An 18,200-nucleotide genomic window follows, 5' to 3' on the forward strand; every position below is an offset into this window, starting at 1 on the left:
AAAAGGTGACTTGGAGGATTGAGATGCTCTTTATTGTAAATCCAAAATGAAAATTATTTCCAGGCAGTTCATTGAGTTCCAGCAGATTAACAAGGAGCACCAGGATTTAATTTAACTATCTGAAAGAAGTTTTTTATGCCTTTCAGCTAGTTGAATTTCTTCTAGTAAGTTAGTCACCAAAAAGCAACAAAAGACGACACACAGCACCTTGGGTTTGTTCGGTCCAAATTATAATCGAGGATTTTGCTTTATTGGTCAGTTAAACAGTGGCAGCTCTGGCTAGCGATGGGAGAAAAAAAGTGCTTACAGCATGTACTAAGTGGAATACACTTTTCATTATATTGAGCAATGTTTCTCGTCAAATTATTGTACATCTAAAATTAAAAAAAAAGTTTTTTGTTTCGTTCAGGCTTTCTAGCAGGTCAGTCACCAAAAGGCGAGAGAAATTTCAAAAAGCAAAGCTTAAGAGCTAAGCTAGAAACCTGTGCCTGAGGATACGTGTCATTCGGTTTGTCTGCCAAATGAATGCTTCAAAGATACGCTGAAAATATGGAAATATTTCAAAACAATCCTATAAAACTTAAAAGTTCCCACATATCCTCTAATGATTTAAATTAGTCATGTAATAAAGAAGGCTTTTCTTTTTCTCTACCACTTTTACTTTTTTCCATAATAGCCTGAATCGTCTTGAAATTTAAGTTTTCGTACGTTGTATCTTAATTACTAAGTATATACGGCAATACTTTATGTTACTTGGGTCTGAGGTTATTATTTCTCTATTCTTGGATGTCACAAAAGATAACCGCAGAAGCTTCACGATCATTTATCTGACAGTACAATCGACTAAATTCACAGAGTATACTGTCTTTTGATGAGAATATAATTTGAATGCAAAAATGTTTGCTATAAGATGCTATATGCTAATGATCCACATTTTCTTCCATATAAATTGAAACATTTGTTGCTATGGTAAAACATTGCAAGAAAGTTCTTAATTTCTAGCGCTAGTTAATAGCCAGCAAAACTGTTTTTTCTTCTTATATAATAATACTTGCTTAATTCCTTTGAGATGAATAGGTAGAAAAAGAACTAATATTCACATCTGACAAATCGACTATATTGGATCAAGTTATTATTGAAGGCAAAGTTCAAATATCTTAAGAAAATCCGATAAAGCTTAAGAATTCCCACATATCATCTAATAAGGTTCAAAGCACATATTAGGAGTTGAAATATTTTTAGTATATACCCTTATCGCAAAAATCTCTTTTGTTCTTAAAGTCGGTCTGCGATAAGGTAGTATGTCTAAAGACCTGAAAAATTATTTTTATCTATTATTACTTAAATAATCCTAAAATCAAATCCTCTATGATAATAATTATTAAATGTTATTATAATGATGGTTTAAATGTTATAACTGTATAATAGGGCCATTAAACCGATATTCATTAGAAATGAAATTGGCTTCTGTTTTTAATCATCAAGTTTATTTATTTCGTGATCTTGTTCAGAATCTTAAATCAAATCTTATTTTTTTTGCAATGTCTTGTTTTCCTCTTTCTTCTTGTTCCTTTTGTCATCTCTTTCTTCATCTCCTTTCGCTGATTCTTATCATCTTTTTCATATTGTGGTTTGTATTTCACAAACTTTTTTGAAAGATACTCCATTACATATTCAAGTCAATGTTGTCCTCACTTTGGCTTTAAAAAATCTTTTTGATCTAAGTACGTACTCACTGATACCAAATATAATACAGTAACGCACTACTATTTACTGATCTTTTGATCAGTAGAGTTTGAAAACTGAAATGATTACGAAATCAGATCTTGTGGAATATTTTAATAAATACCTCTATATGTCAATAAACAAGAATTCAATACATAATATTATTTATTAGCACATTAATAATCTGCAAGCATAATAATAAAATAATAACACGAACGTATTGGGACATGGCAACCGTGGTACTTTACATACTTCATCATTAAGCTACAGGGACATTGTGTGTTTAATTTATTCTTATTACATTATAGGTATGTGATTTACCATAGATCTCCTTATAAAATTGGTTAAGTGATAATAAGCATTTTCCTGTATTAGTTACGGTACTATACTTACCTTGGACCAACCTCAAGGACGACTCGACTGTTCGGTCTTAATATGCAACTTAACATTTTGAAAAAAGATAAAAATGCGTTTTTTTATTACTTCCTATATGCAATTGTCGATGAGGACGGGTTTATAGTAATTAGGTACTTAAGTGGTTATTACCATTTCAAATATATACACAGAGAGAGAATTGTAAATAAATTGTTTTTTTTGAGTCTAACATGATCACAATTCACCTAATTTTGAGTCAGACATAATCCCCAAAATATAATTTAAAACTATTTGGTTTGCACCAAATAAAATTCGCTATGGTGGTTTTGTGTTTAAAAAACCTTTAATTTATAAGGTGACAAGGCACGGAAAATTTCGGGTCAAATGAGGTTATTAATTTAGAAATGTTCGGTAAGCTTTTGTTCAAATTACGATCGTTTATAATTTTGGTGTACGTGTGAATCATATCACTTATTTATAAAACTCTTGCAATACATAAATAATAAGTAAAGAAACCAGAACCTCCTGAAAGTGATAATATTATCATCAAAGTCATTGTAAATGATCATCTCCTTATTGATTATCATATTAATCATGACTCACACATTAAGAATTTCAATAATTTTATTGATTCTGAATACAAAATAAAATCTGTTGAATAAACATGGTTATTATATAAGAAAAAGTATTTTTGAACTTTGACGTGTACCTAGAAACTACGAATTGACTAAATTATTATGATAGTGATAGTAAAATATTAACTTTTTCAATAGCAAGAATTGGAATAATTGTGTTATGATTTTAATGGATCTCCTAGATTATATAATGTGTAGATTGTAAAATAGAGAATTGCTTTAATTTAGATACACCATTATTGTCATAATATTGAATGAATGCAATTTTTGAACATTCATCACACTGATTTTTGAATTGATTAATTTATCATGAAAGTGATAGTAAAATATCATTGACTCTTTTCAAAAGTAAAAATCGGAATAATTCAGTTATGATTTTAATGGATTAGAGTATCAGGAGTTATGACTTGATTGTATAATGATAAAATAAATACAGTACAGTACCCTTTAGAAATGATTGAATTGATTGAATCATGAAAGTGATAATAAAATATCATTGATCTTTTCAAAAGTAAGAATTGATATATTTGTTTTGATTTAGATAAACTTTTATCGTTATAGTAGTGAATGAATAAAATATTTTTGAACATTTTTCACAGAGATTCTTGAGAATTAGAATTGATTAAATGACCGTGAAAGTGAGTAAAATACCATTGACTCTTTTAAAAAGTAAAAATTTCACGAATTGTGTTATGATTTTGATGGATCTACTTCATTGTATAATATTGAAATATATAATTATTTTGATTTAAATAAACCCTTATGATCATAATATAATAGTGAATCATGAGAATATTTATCACAGCGATCCTTGACCCTTAGAATTGATTAAATTATCATGAAAGTGATAGTAAAATATCATTGACCCCTTTCAACAGAAAGAATTGGAATAAGCAGAGGAATATCGATCCAAGACTCATAAAAAAATTCAGATAAGCCCTTATCAGATCAAAGTTATTTAAATTATCCCAAAACTGCTTATATTTTGATAATTGTATAAATTATCTTGACCTGGAAATGATTCTCAATTCCGTTGTAATTATATTATTAATTGCAAAGCATGTAAATAAGGTCACTTAATGATGTCACGTGTAAATAAACGCAAAATTGGAATAGATATTTCATGATTCCGAAAGAAATTGCATTGATTAAATTATTACTATAGTAATCTGATCATGCATATGATAATAAATTTAATTTTTTAATAGTTCAAATACACTCTTATTGGCTTGCTGTTATTTAATTAATCCTCATATTGATTACAAACGCTGGAAATCAATTAAATAATTACCATGGTAATTGGAAATGATCATTGACCCTTACAAATGTAATAATTCAGTTACGATTATGAATAAAATGGATTCAATAAAATAAATATCATGGTTGTATAAGATTACCGATATAAATTTAATAAAGTAATTATTGTTAATTTAATTAAGATTTTTTTATTAAGGATAATTTTTTTATAAGAAGCTCGTACCGGATTAACATTGTTCAAATAATTATCTCAGTAATTGCAAAGGAACATTGGCCTTTTAAAAGGTATTGATTCAATATATAATTTCATATTGATTGCAGAGGGTTGGTTACTGAACTATATGAAATCAAAAATAATATTTATTTAAATTTAATTTTACAAACATAAAATTGATCAAAAATTAACATTTAAACATAGTAAATAAGACGCTTTGAAATCGATTTAAAATTTATCATGAACAGGTAATCCACACGAAATCAATTCTTATGACGCTCTCAGATTCACTGATAATCAATGTATTTATTTAAAAGCATTATATTGACCCTTTCAAATAACAGTTGAAATAAAAGTATTATGATTCTGAACCAAATAGAATTGATTAAATAAAAATCATAACGATTGTAAAGAGTTATCGGTAGTTGCTAAAACAAATAACAATGAAATAATTTAAATATTTGGTATTCAGGATGAATTTGTATTGATTCAACTATCATAGATATTTGTATGGTTCGAATAAGAACTGAACGTGCTTGATTACTTGTTCCATTCTGACTGGAATAGAATTGATTAAATAATCTTCATAGTGATTTTAAAGTCAACAACTGAAATCAATCAAATAATTGTTATGGGATCTTAGCAGTTTGAACCTGATTCAATAATAGCCATTCCTGATTAGCTATTAATATGAAATCAGTTAAATAAATAGTTTAATAATATGATTCTGAATGTAATAAAATTAATTAAATGAAACTTACATATGGTTATAGATACGAAGTCAATAAAAATAATTCTTATGATTTAGGAAATCTTGGAATTGATCCTTCCAGTGCTTACAATTTATTATTATGGTGATTTAAAACTTTTCTATGAATATTTTTTAAGCTTTAATATTCCAAGGTCAAATCCAATATATGCCCATTACCTCACTAAACTAATTATTTTCAAGTTCCACTCGTATGCGCTCTCCTTGTCCGCAACAAAGAACAAATAAAACCATTTTATATTAATTTGTTGTTGCCTCGTTTGAAATTTTCATTCTAGTGATTCATAACGCGGTCGCACTGCTCCCGTTCACGTGAATCTCGAAAAAATCACTAAAGTTGTATCATTCAGGTAATTAAATAATGTTTCCTAAAGTGCTGTGATGTCGTGCTGTTGCAATCATAATGTGTAGGACATTTGCGATCGTTAAATTGGTGACACTCGTTCATATTTTATTGGTGTTTGGTTCCGTCCCAGAAGGTAATTGACTTTTTTATACGATCACGTTTAGGCTTTTGCATGGATACCAGGGTCGCTCGTAAAGTGAAATTTTTTGCATAAAGAAGTTTTTTTAAGATATTTAAGCCTTACACCAGTAAATATGCATATAAAAAGATACTTCGCATAATGTGGTAAGCCAAATAATAACCCATGAATCATACATGCAATTAAAAATGTTTAAAGTGATGAAATAATGCATAAATTAGTAATTCTGAGGGAAAATCTGAATTCATTTAAAATTTTTTTACATAATATTTAAAACGGCAAACGTAGGAGTCGTGCAATAATTCCATATTAATTATTTTTGTAAAAAAGGAAACTTACCTATAATTTTTTTAAAATTATAAACTAAAAGAATCATAGGCAATATGCGTGCTTTGATATTTATTGGGTTCAAAACCTTCTGGGTCAATACTTTTATTTGGAAATTTAATCATTTGAATCCTGTTAAAAAATACAAATTAAAAGAATAATATACTTTTCATTCACAGAGAAATAAATTCCCTTAAATTAAAAAATAAAAAAAAAGAATTTTTGATCATGGTATTGATTCATTATCGTCACCAATGTGGTTATGATCGAGAAAGTCTATTATCTTTTGTTTATTTATAGATAAATATTCGGTTATAAGATGAGAACTCTTGGTTTAACAATAAATAAAAAAAAATCAAAATTTCGGCGGATGAAATGTAATGAATAAACCTGAAACAAATATTTTTAATATAAAGAATTAAATAATGACTATCAAGGATGTAAATGAATAAAAAATTGTATGAATGTAAAAAATTCCTCCAAATTTCATTTTACTCAACCAACTTAACTGCTTTTGACAGCCGTGATAAACCATGGCTGTTGATTAAACCATGCTACTGATTATTTTTTTTAACTTAATAATGTATTCGTTAAAATCTTGTTTAGCTCTATTATATTTCTTATAGTCGAAATATTAATTTTGGTCCATTTTCATATAAGTTTAATTTTTTCCCATATTCATTTAATGAATAATTTCCAAAAATCCGCTTAACCGTGCTGATTACTGTATATATTCGTTAATTTAATTTTTATAAGATATATTATATAAAACCAATCAACATGACCAGAGAGTATAATGTTTCTTTTAAGTATTTAAATCTTAATTTTTTTTGCAATTTTTTATTCATTATATTAACACAGTAAATTACGTACATTAAGTTTTTTACACCCTAAAAAAATAAATTAAATTTTTTTTAAAATTTTGAAATATGGGAATTTAACTAATAGTTTTTCATTTGTTTTATTTGATTTGGAAAAACAAAAACACTATCTTATAATGGACTAAAAGAGAATGTCAGCGATTTACCTAATTTCCAACCTATTATCGAGATGGACGTTTCAAAATATTTATTTTCAATTAAAATTGAAGCAATCGAAGCCGATGATATGCCCATTCATTTTATTTTATTGTGTTGCCGTTTTTTATTAAAATATATATGATCTCCTTAATTTCTTACTTGAATAATCAGTTTTTCCTGAAACTTGTAATGGTCCGAAACTGTGTATCTTCTTTAAGAATTACAGGTGAAACAGAAAACAAGCTGTAACACTTAAGGATCAGTTTTGGGGCCGGTTTTGTTTACTATATATTTCTTCCTTCTACCTTAATTAAAAATTGTAGAATTAGAATGGTAAATTCAAATGTCATTAGCATACATACGCAAATGTTATAAATACATACGAATCCACGCTGCTATTTTGTTTAAAGGTTGTGATTGTAGAAGACAGGTTTAAGATAAATTAAGGAATTAGGCGTACTCATTAAAGGTGAATATGTTTCTTTCTAGGGGGCAGTAAACAACTTTGGTGTTTGGCTAGCTAGTGGACTAAAGTTCAACAAGCATTTGTGTAATTGCACGAATTGCACGAATGTACAAAAAAAGCGTTCTTTAAACTAAAATGAATATATAATTCAAAATTGTTATTAAACTTAAATCTTAAAAAGATACTATCTAGCTTTTATAGAAAAGTTTAGAAGGGAAAGTCTTTTCTCTGTTAACTTTTCTATGAGTCTATTTCAGAATGGACTTTTTCCTTTTGATCTAGATCGGTTGTTCTTTCAACCTTTAACTATCAAAATTTTCTTTATAGTCCTTGCCTTACAGGAACTCTAGCCCAACGTATCCAGAAAATACAAAATTTTTCTCTTGGGTTCATTTATGGGATAAGAAGACAGTATAATTTATAAGTATTTTTTTTCCTGTTAGCCATAAGCTTAATGAGACTAAATAGTTATATATGAGTAATAGGCGCCGTTTCATTGTGGTAACCATCATTGAATTTATATATACTTAATAAAAATCATATTATTTATTTCGAAAAATAAGATTTAGAGCGGATGTGCATGCTCTTTATATTAGGTTTAAGGGAACTCTAACGCCTCCGATATACGGGACCGCACTTTTTCAAAGGTCGTTTTCTTACCAGATAACGACCTTGTATATATCCCTGGACCTTCGGCGCCCATCAGTATCTGTGTTTATTACTAATTTTAAAAACATCCTTCTAAATAATTTATGAATTATACAACGCTAAACGGTTTTTGCACAATTTTCCTTCTTTTTTTACAGCAATAATATATACTATTACAACGTCGCTTTTATACGAATTTTATTCCAATATTAACTTGGTCTTTCGGTGCTTTCATTTTTCCATTTTTATTTGTATCTTTTTTTCTCTCTGTTAATAAAACATACCTTTTTGCAGATCTAATAATACGTGCTAGTTGTTTCTATTAATGAACAATACAATAAGAAGTGAGTTAGAAGAACAATTTAGTGAAATAGCTATAATCAGTCCTGGATTTACACTAGGGGCAGTCGGGGCAAGTGCCCAGGGCGGCAGAATTTGACGGGTGGCAAATCATCAAAATTTTCTTTAATGAAGTAAATCGAAGGCCTGATAAATACTTTAAAACGTAAACTAGCAACTGGCAACATCTGTTTGACGTTTTTTGACTCAAATATGCGTTTTTCGATGAAAACGACACGCTCATATACATCCTTAGATTTCTATAGCTGTCAGATCGTTTTTCGAAACAGTTAATAATATTTTCATTGTCTACATGATCAAAAAAGTCTGTAATTAAAAATCCGTCTCCATTTTGCAATTGTATTAAATAACAGAACATTTTACATCTTTCAGTTCTTAATATAAAGTATTTTTCTTCTGTTATTTTATATATTTTTTGTCCTCCCTTCGTGATAAAAAAAAGACGAAAGCAAATTATATTAAATTGGATATAAATTAATTTCTAAAATAAGGATTTTATTAGTACTTCAATATGATAGTCTTAGATAATATGCAATCTAATATTCAAATTGATCTAGCAACCGCACTCGTCAGGACAATAAAACATATATAAACACCTTAAAAAAAAAGAATGATAAGCTAAGATGTTGTGTTACCATAGAGGTCAGATAAAGAGTTTTTCTTCAACTACAGTAGTACGGCACGTTATTATATAAGTAGTGTTACAGATTTGTGAGTTCTTCTTTCAAGTTCTTCAAAAGTTATGTTATTTTTTTCTTAAGGTTAACTTAGGTTAAAACAGGAACGTTTGACTCTTAAAAGTGTAAAAAAAAACGATGGAATAAAAAAATTATCGTATAAAGCAAGAGATAGATCGAACGATAAAATATAAGTTTATTTACATACAAGTATTTTTATCTGTAGAAACTTGAATAGAATTTGCTACTTCTAGATCGTTATTGATAAGGCACAGTTCACAGGCCACAAATATAATCTTGTCACTTTTTACTGTTTATTTTGCTATTCCTGTTTTGCAGAAAACACAATTATATGTACATCTGTGATATAAACGTAAATGTACAAAATAAATCGGTTGACCAGCAACAAAAACAAACCTCAGCATACGATTTTACCTACCCTCACTTCGCAAGCTAAAATCACCTCAAAAAAAAGGGCGGCATTTTTCACAGTGCCCAGGGCGGTATTTTTTGTAAATCCGGGCCTGGCTATAATTACTTACTATTTGCTTTTCAAACCTCTAGCTATTAAGTTAAACTTATTAGTTTTTTAGTATACACATTACACCGTGAAACTATAAAAAATATAAATATTTTATTATGACATTTTAAATAGTTTTCTTTTATTCTTTAATGAGCACACTATCGAATTAATTAAAACCACAATATAATTAAAAAACTTAACAATTTTGGTCAATTCATTGCAGAATAATTTTTTTTATGATTATCTATGAAGTTATTTAAAAAAAAATTATTACGTAATAGTATGTTTTATCTACTTTTTTCTTATGTGTTCTGCAATAAATTCTTATCGAATTCCTTTCACATGCTTAATGCATTTTTTGACTAATACTAACGAACAATGAGTGGGTTTTGTAATAATCAGAAAATATTTCACTATTTTTTTCTTTAAAAAAACTCTCATTAACTGATTACTAAATACTATACGTAGTTGAGACATATATTTTCTAATCCAAAAATTTTTAATAAAAAACTTATTTATTAACCACTTCAAATAACCGCTCATTCCAAGGAATATTTATACGTACAGTCAACAAAATTGAAAATGTCCCTCGCTCCGTGGCTCTTTACCCATTTACACGTAATTTAAGCACAATTTGGCTACACTGTATGAATGAAGAAAGTATAACGGCATTTTTCGAAAATAAGTAACGGGGGCTGATGCGGGGGCAGCTTATGCGATCGATCCCATTATAACATTGTGTGTAAGGTACCATTGTAAATTTTAAGATCTATTTTTAAGGCGGGTTTTTCCATATTAATTGGCGGCACGGGGATGCAGGTAAAATGTATAAGGTGGTAATTATAAATTAATTTGATGGTAAGTAGTATTGTAATGTCTTTTGTGTTTATAAGTGCCTCGAGTCTATTTACGTGTTTAATTTTTTTTATTTTTTAAAGTGTTTTATGTAATATTTTTTCATAATGCCAAGATTGCCTGGACAGAGGGAGAGTATCATGGAAATTCGTACTAGAATTATTGTTATGCATGAGATGGGTGCCACCTTACGAGAAATAGCAATGGCTACGGATCTTTCAGTAAGTTTTTTTTTGTATGCATTTCGTTTAAATTTTTTGTTAGGTAAAATCTATTTAAACTAAACTATGAAATTTGTCAAAAATCTTCAAAAATTCTCTTTAACTTTCATTTAAAAAAAAAGGTTTGTTTTTATACGGAACCAACTTTTTTTGATATCCCGAAATAAGCTAATAAATTTAATAGATCAAAAACGAAAATTATTATCTCATCGTCCCGGGAATCTATTCAAATAGGAGTGATTTCGAGGGTAATTTATAGTTTTTTCATTAAATTTTTTATTTAGAAAAATAGCTGAAAATTACATATCTTAAGTTTAATTTATCGATAGATATGTAAAAAAGTTATAAAACTTACCTATATTTTTTAACAAAGAAAAATATACATGTTATTGGATCTATCAAAATAAAAAATGTTTTTGTTTTATTTTTAAAGTAAAATCATTTTACATATGATTTTTTGAGGATGATTGTTTTTTTGAGGTAGTATTTTTTAAATCCAAGCAACCCTTATACAGGGTGAGTTTTTTAAAGTGTTGCAACGCGATATCTTGAAAACATTCAAGTTTTTTCTAAATATTTAAAAAAGCGAAGGTATAGTTTTTTTTTAGATAATAAATAAATTTAATGCAGTACCATACCCTAAAAAAAGTATTAATGGGTTTAAAGGTTTCTCAAAAACGGTAGTCGAATGTAGTATAGATTGGCGATATTTTGAAATTTAAATTTAATATCTGACTACTGCACCAGTTGAGGGTTAAGGGAAGTGGCCCTATTAAAAAATGTTTATTAAAATAATATTTAGTCCAAAACGCACCGTGAGCCAATCTACTACCTATTTACCGCATTATTTGTATCCATCTAGTATATTTTTATATCTGTATTATTATTGTATTTATTATTATAGCAAACATTTTAATCTGAAATATTTTCACTTTGAAAACTTTGTCAATATTTTCGCTTTATTTGATTTTCACCATATATTAAAAAAAGTTGTCATAGAAATATATTTTGAGGTAACGCTCTGAATGTTTTAAAAAAACACCAACAAATAATATAAAATTATATTATTGTTAAGAGACGCTGTTATTGCTTTTTTAGTACCTACTTTATTAACTTATTCTTAATAATAAAATATTTACTGCTATTTTTTATCTATACCTATACATATAGGCCACCCCTTTGCTAAACTGTTGTGTCTATAGTATAATAGATATCTATTTAATTAATTAATACTAATTACTGCATTTGCTTTTAAACAGGTCAAACAAGTTAGACGCTGGATCCAACGTAAAGAAGCAGAAAGGCATGTAGAAACCAGACAACATCCTGGAAGGAAACCTGTATTGATCGAAAATATGAGAGACGCTATTGTTACCCAAGTAAGAAATAACCCTTTCACAAATAGCCGGGTGGTCAAAGAAACCATGAACTTGGATGTTAGTATGCAAACAATTAGGAATACTCTTCGTTCAGCTGGAATAAATTGTAGACGACCAGCCAAAAAGGCCAAATTAACGGTCGACAACGCAGAGCGAAGGCTTAGGTTTGCTCAAGAAAATATTGACCGAGACTGGTCAAATGTGGTATTTACCAAAAAAACGTTTTCTTCGGACATAAGGTTCCATCAATTAGTGTGAAGACCTACAAGTACCAGATATGATTCCCATTATGTCCAAGAAACTGAAAAAAGCGGGAGAATAACATTGTCATTATCGGGGGGAAAAGGCTGCAACAATGCATTGACGCAAATGGTTTTTATACCAAATATTAATTAAAAAGCCATACCAATACCAAATGCACCCTGTGATATTAAATAATTATTATTTAAAAAAAAAGGTGTAAGTTTCGAAAAAAACACAATACGTAGGCTATTTAAAAGTTTAAATAAAAAAGTATTTTTATTGTAGATTTAAATTGTAATTATACTTACTAAAGCTTGTTAGGAGTAGTGTTGAATGTTATTAATTGTTATTAAGATGTTATACTTAAAGAACTGTAATTTGTCATTGAATAGGAAATAAAATTTTCGCTTTGAAACTGACCTTTAATCCATTGCTGATACGTTTTGTAAGGTTTAAAAAAAAAGTAAATAAGAAAAGATACGGGACTACTAGAATTAAAGTTTAGAAATTAAAGTTAACTTCACTTCAATAAAAAAATATAAAAAATAGTTTTTTATTCAAGATAAAATCACGAAAGTGCCTTATTTACAAACGGAACTATTACTTTATTCATCTCTTCAGTAAAAAAGTGTGCTTTACTCATGACCACACAGATTTTTTTCTACCTCTTACCAAAATGTAGACATAAACAATTTAAAATATGGATTTGCCGAACAACATTTTGGGTTAATCGAACAAGTGGGGACAATTTTGAACAGTTTTTGTAAAAACAATGTCCACTTAACTTGATAATGAGTAAAAAAAAATTCAATAACGCAAACTAGCTTTCTTAATATGCAACTTACTATACGAGTATAGACAATTTTTGGTATATCAACCAACTTCTTTTGACGAGTTCTACACCCTGTATTTTTATAAAGGTATACTTATAAATAAAATGTGAGGAAAAAAAAACAAAAATCTTAATTTTTTTCCCATATTATGGTAGTACTTAGTACAAGTACTTAGTTTTACAGCGCTAGACAGGGTATTCCAAAATAAGTAGTTTTGGTAGTATCTGAGCTCGTATTACGTTATTAATGCTAGGAGGCGGTGCTAACCATAGCGCGCTATTTTTTATGAAACCTTTAATGCCTTAAACAGGTTTGAGTTCGCGTTTTTCATTTCCTAGACACAGGATGAAAGAGAAAAATCTCAACATATAGCTATCGTTTCTGCTGTAGCACTTAAAGTTTCTATTATTATAATGTTTCCTTTTTTATGATTACCTATATTTTGGTTTACACTTACTGGTTGCTGCCAGAATTAAAAAAACTATTATTTTATCATAGAATTACATCTGTTTATTTACTTATTTTTAAATACACACCATATATTTAAAAATAAAAAAAAACAAATAGGTATTTTTTTAAATTATATTATTTTATACAATAACACACACTTTAAAAGTAAAAAACAATTTAAAATTTGGATTGGTATTTTTAAAGTTGCATTTTATTTTTCAAATGTTGGGTGAGTAATATAAAGTAATACTTTGATAAAAAAAAATTCAAAGAAAACATCGATTAGGATTTTTATGTAATGCATAAAAGAGTAAAAACGATTTTTTTTTTAATTTATTTTGACAACAAGCAGCATTTGACAACAAAAATATAGGTTGTGAAAGATCAAGCAAAAAAATAATAATTTGGAGTTAAGAAATATAGTGTCCCAATAAAAAAATAACTGAAGGTAATTTCTCAAAAGTGATGAACCAAACAGAATTTTGAAGAGCGCATTTAGCCAACGTATAAAACACTATTGCGCATTGTCCTAAAAACTTTACATAAGGAAGAAAAACAAACTGATTGATTTTTTTAATATCAGCTTACACAGCCACAAAAATATTCAAAACGTCCCATTGCAAAAACCCCATCTACTGAAAATTGAGTTCCGTCACCCCTGCCTATTTATACACGACTAAACTCGATCGATACTCTACACCCTAGCGCCCGCCGTACGCTACCCCTTTCAGTCAAAAGCCATGTTGCCAAATTGTAAGGCAACGAAGTCCGAGAGCAGATGCGAGGGACATTTTCAAATTTGCCGACTGTACATACTCCTAGTTTGCATAAACATCGTAATTGAACTAGCATTTTGAGCTCTAAAATAAACCATAATATTTAATTTCTTTTCAATTTCAAAACAACATAACGCTTTTTCGCCATAAATATTTAGTTTTTATAACATAACATACTAGGTGCTCCAAATAAATATCGCAGATAAGCATTTTTATTTCTGAAGTTATACTTAAAAATTGTCAAGATATTGCGGGTTAAAAAAAGCTTAATTCTCTTGAAATTTGAAGAATATTACAACAAAATTACTTCTAAATTATCAACATTCGTTTGGTAAACAACGTACCAAACCCCCTGTATATTATTATCATTTTTCAGGTTTGGAAAATCAATTAGGACTATGCGGAAAAGTGCATTTAACGGTTTCGCCTCTGCAAGACAATTACCTCGAATTAAATTGGGTCACACGGAATTGCACTTCACATTCAAGACCCGATTACATTGTCCTTTCTAAGAAAAATCTCAAAGCTAGAGATGTAAATTGGTTTAATAGTGTTAATTCCATATTCAACGTGTATTGTGTTTTAGGAGGATAAATTTTCTTCAGCTTTGGCTCAAATCAGAACAATAGATTATCCTAATGGTTACTACAAGACCAAAATAAAATTTAGAGAGGGATGGCTGCCGGGAAATTGGGAATATAATAAAGATACCGTGCGGGCAGATGAAGGACCGCATTGTCTTCCTTATTGGATTTCTTCTATTAAATATGATATTATTACTGAGTCAAGGTGCTTAAGTATTGAGCCAACATGGATGTATGATAATAGGTATAACAGCAAATTATTTATTGTTGTGACAAATTTATGTTGAGTTTGTTTATTTGATTGAGTATTACGCCAATATTTTAATAAATATACTAAATCGTGTATAGTCAAGTGATTTAAATTATAGTTAATTAACAGCGAAACTTGGGAGATATATCTTTTTCTAATTCAAGAAGGAGATCAATAAGGATCAGTAAAAACATTTTTTCAAAAATTTAAATAGTTTCTAGAAAAGCACATTTTAAAACCCTTTAAAAATTAATTAGCATAAACAATTATAAAAAAGCTAGTAACTCATTTTACATTTCTCCTCCATCATCATCGAATCGAATATGAGTTAAAGGAGTGAATCAAGAGTCCTGTCAAATCAACTAAAAGTCTTTAAGAAATGAAGTAGTAGTTTTAGAGACTCTTGAAAATCAGAATATAACATCTTGACTACAGATGATATAATGCCCTGATAAAAATCATCATCTTAGAAACCAGTAAAACTCCGAAAACTACAGTTTATACATACACCAAGACTGAAGAAGTACGTTGATCATCTCCAAAAACTTCTGCAAATAATACGTGACAAGCTTTTTACTGGAGGTTCATCCTGCAACAGTTGATCAACATCTGAGATGTCTGGAATTTTTCTCGAAAAATGAAATGTAAGAGGAAGGATGGCAGGTAAAACATGTAAAATAAACTAAGAAAAATTTAGAAAACTGTTGTTTGAATGACCACCAAGACTGGATTCCTAGGGCTCTAGGAGATTAGTGGGCTGAATTTTTCGTAAAAAATTAACTAAACAGGTCGGTGTAATAGAGGCTCAAATACTAAATCAGTGATCAGAACAGCAATCGCGGACATTCTATCAGAACACCAATCGGGATTTAGAGCAGGCCATCGATTGATTCAGCTTTGGGTAATATTCTCGATGACATTTTTAGAGTAAATGATGCTTGAAAGACCGCTGCACTTATTCTTCTCGATTATTCAAAGGCATTTGACACGATCAATGAACTTTTAGTTTAGTGAATTACCTAGGTGATATCTGCATTAGTGAGTTATTTAGAGAGGCGATTCCAGTTTGTAAAACAATTAACATCATTTGAGAAACAATATAGAAAATGTTCAGAAAAATTAGTCTCACGACATCTATCATACAATTGCCAGTATCTGAATAATTACTACTGAGTTTTAGTTAGTTAACTTTCTAAGTACTCTATGGTCATTTGAAAGTAATCTGACTAGAGTTTTAGACTTTTTTATTTCTAGATATTCTACAGTAATTCCAGAAATTGGAGAGCCTGGAATAATTCTTTTAATATTGATAAGTCTCTCCCTAGCATTTGAATTACTTAGAGTGACTGGAATAATCTTTTAAATACTCTTAAGTCATTTGGAAGTAATCTGACTGAGTCTTTTACTTTCAACTTTTTTAAATTCTAAAATATTTACAGGATTTTATTCCAGTCACTAGAGAGTCTGAAATAATTCTTTTACTACTCATAAGTCTCTCACTGGCATTTGATTTACTTGGAGTGCCTAAAATAATGTTTTAAGTAACACCAGAAGCAAAAAGGTTGGATGTGAGAAATCTAAAAGTGTTGCTATTAAATAAAATCATTAAAAGAAAGACTCCTTACCCACAGAATTTGTAGAGTACATAATCTTAATTTAGGATTGAAATAACTCAACCAACCCCCTATCCATATGATGATTTTAATGAGAAGAGGGTAAATAATCGATTAATCTTAAAATTTAAATTAACAAGTATATTTTCTTCTTTTTTCATTGAAATTTAAATAGTACCGTAATACTGAATCAATTAAAAAGATAACTTAATTTAAGTAAAAAAACATTGCTTACGTAAGTATAATTTGATTAATAGGCAATTTTTAGGCATTATCTGGCTAAAAAGAAAATAGGCAACCTAGTAATCCCAGGCACTCACAATTCAGGCTCCTATAAAGGAATCATTTCATACTTCGAAGGTTACGTTCTGAATCAAGACCAAAGCGTATGGAATCAACTAGTATTTGGTATAAGATACCTCGACTTCAGAATCGGTTATTTACCAGACGGTGGATTCCACATATTCCACGACCACGTGAAAGTAACGAAAATAGAACCGATTTTAGAACAGATCAAGAAGTTTGCCGAGCTGGCACCTCAGGAAATCATTTTTATCGATTTCCATCGATTTCCGTTTCCCCAGAACTTCACCATAGATTTGCATCACAGGTTTACTGATATCGTTTATTATTATTTGGGCGATCATGTAGTCGCACCATTGGGATTACAAGCCGGTAGCGGACCTACTTTGAATGAGATTTGGTCTCAAAATAGGAGTATTATTATTTCGTATGCAGATAGGATTACTATTAGTGGTAAGTATAAAGTGCAGTAGTTTTATATATGTATATACAAGCATGTCTAAATTCAAATTGTTTTTATGTAAAGTTATACTTTTTAACAAGAATATATCATTTATTTTTTCCATGAGACGCACCTTACGCACGTATTTCGCTTACTTTTATTACAGCATTATTAGGTCTTCACAAACAACAGATTCTCAATATTTTTAATTTTTTAACACCATGCATGTTACCAGCATTTTTACTAATTAAACAACCACAGATGTATTAATTTTTTTTAAATATCTGTTTTCCCCCAAACTTTAAAGGAAATAATTAAATTTGAAACATAACCGCGGATATAGTATAGAAACTATGTATTTCTTTCATAAAATCAGCACTTTTGTAGCAAAACCGTGGCTGTGGAACCCATTAAAACAATTCTGGGGCGACACCAATAACCTAAATAGCCTAAAGCAATTCCTGTACAATGCCCTCTATCAGCACAAGAGTCATATTAATCCGATGTGGGCTTTAATGGCCGAGCTGACGCCCACACACTGGGACGTTCTTTTGAGGAAAAACAATTTGAGAGAACTGGCGCAGACCGTGAATAAGGAAGTGACCAAATGGATCAGAGACGAGTGGTTTAACGATGTTAATATCGTAGCAACTGATTATTTTTTGGGAAATGATTTGGTTAGGATTGCTATTGAAGGAAATATAGCCAGTTCATATTAGTGTATTATGTGTCTTGATTTAATATTTCAGGGATTATTATTGTCATTCTTAG

The 18,200-nt window shown here is 29.2% G+C and overlaps 1 protein-coding gene across 1 annotated transcript; it reads left to right on the plus strand.

Moving 5' to 3' along the window:
- Positions 1-5,222: 5,222 nt before the first annotated feature.
- On the plus strand, positions 5,223-18,152 carry LOC126736179 (PI-PLC X domain-containing protein 1-like). The gene is made up of 5 exons (XM_050440418.1): positions 5,223-5,454; positions 14,614-14,771; positions 14,824-15,065; positions 16,953-17,440; positions 17,817-18,152. The coding sequence occupies exons 1-5, from the start codon at positions 5,379-5,381 to the stop codon at positions 18,146-18,148; spliced, it is 1,296 nt and encodes a 431-aa protein (XP_050296375.1). The 5' UTR covers positions 5,223-5,378; the 3' UTR covers positions 18,149-18,152.
- Positions 18,153-18,200: the final 48 nt, after the last annotated feature.

Source organism: Anthonomus grandis, chromosome 5 (assembly GCF_022605725.1).
Source record: "Anthonomus grandis grandis chromosome 5, icAntGran1.3, whole genome shotgun sequence".
Lineage (NCBI taxonomy): Eukaryota > Metazoa > Arthropoda > Insecta > Coleoptera > Curculionidae > Anthonomus > Anthonomus grandis.

What these genes read in the sequence shown, in the direction of transcription:
- LOC126736179 (XM_050440418.1), top strand. Translation starts at nt 5,379, where the DNA reads ATGTGTAGGACATTTGCGATCGTTAAATTGGTGACACTCGTTCATATT. An exon ending in GTTTGGTTCCGTCCCAGAAG is followed by an intron (nt 5,455 to 14,613) that starts GTAATTGACTTT and finishes ATCATTTTTCAG; the next exon opens with GTTTGGAAAATCAATTAGGA. An exon ending in ACATGGATGTATGATAATAG is followed by an intron (nt 15,066 to 16,952) that starts GTATAACAGCAA and finishes GGCAATTTTTAG; the next exon opens with GCATTATCTGGCTAAAAAGA.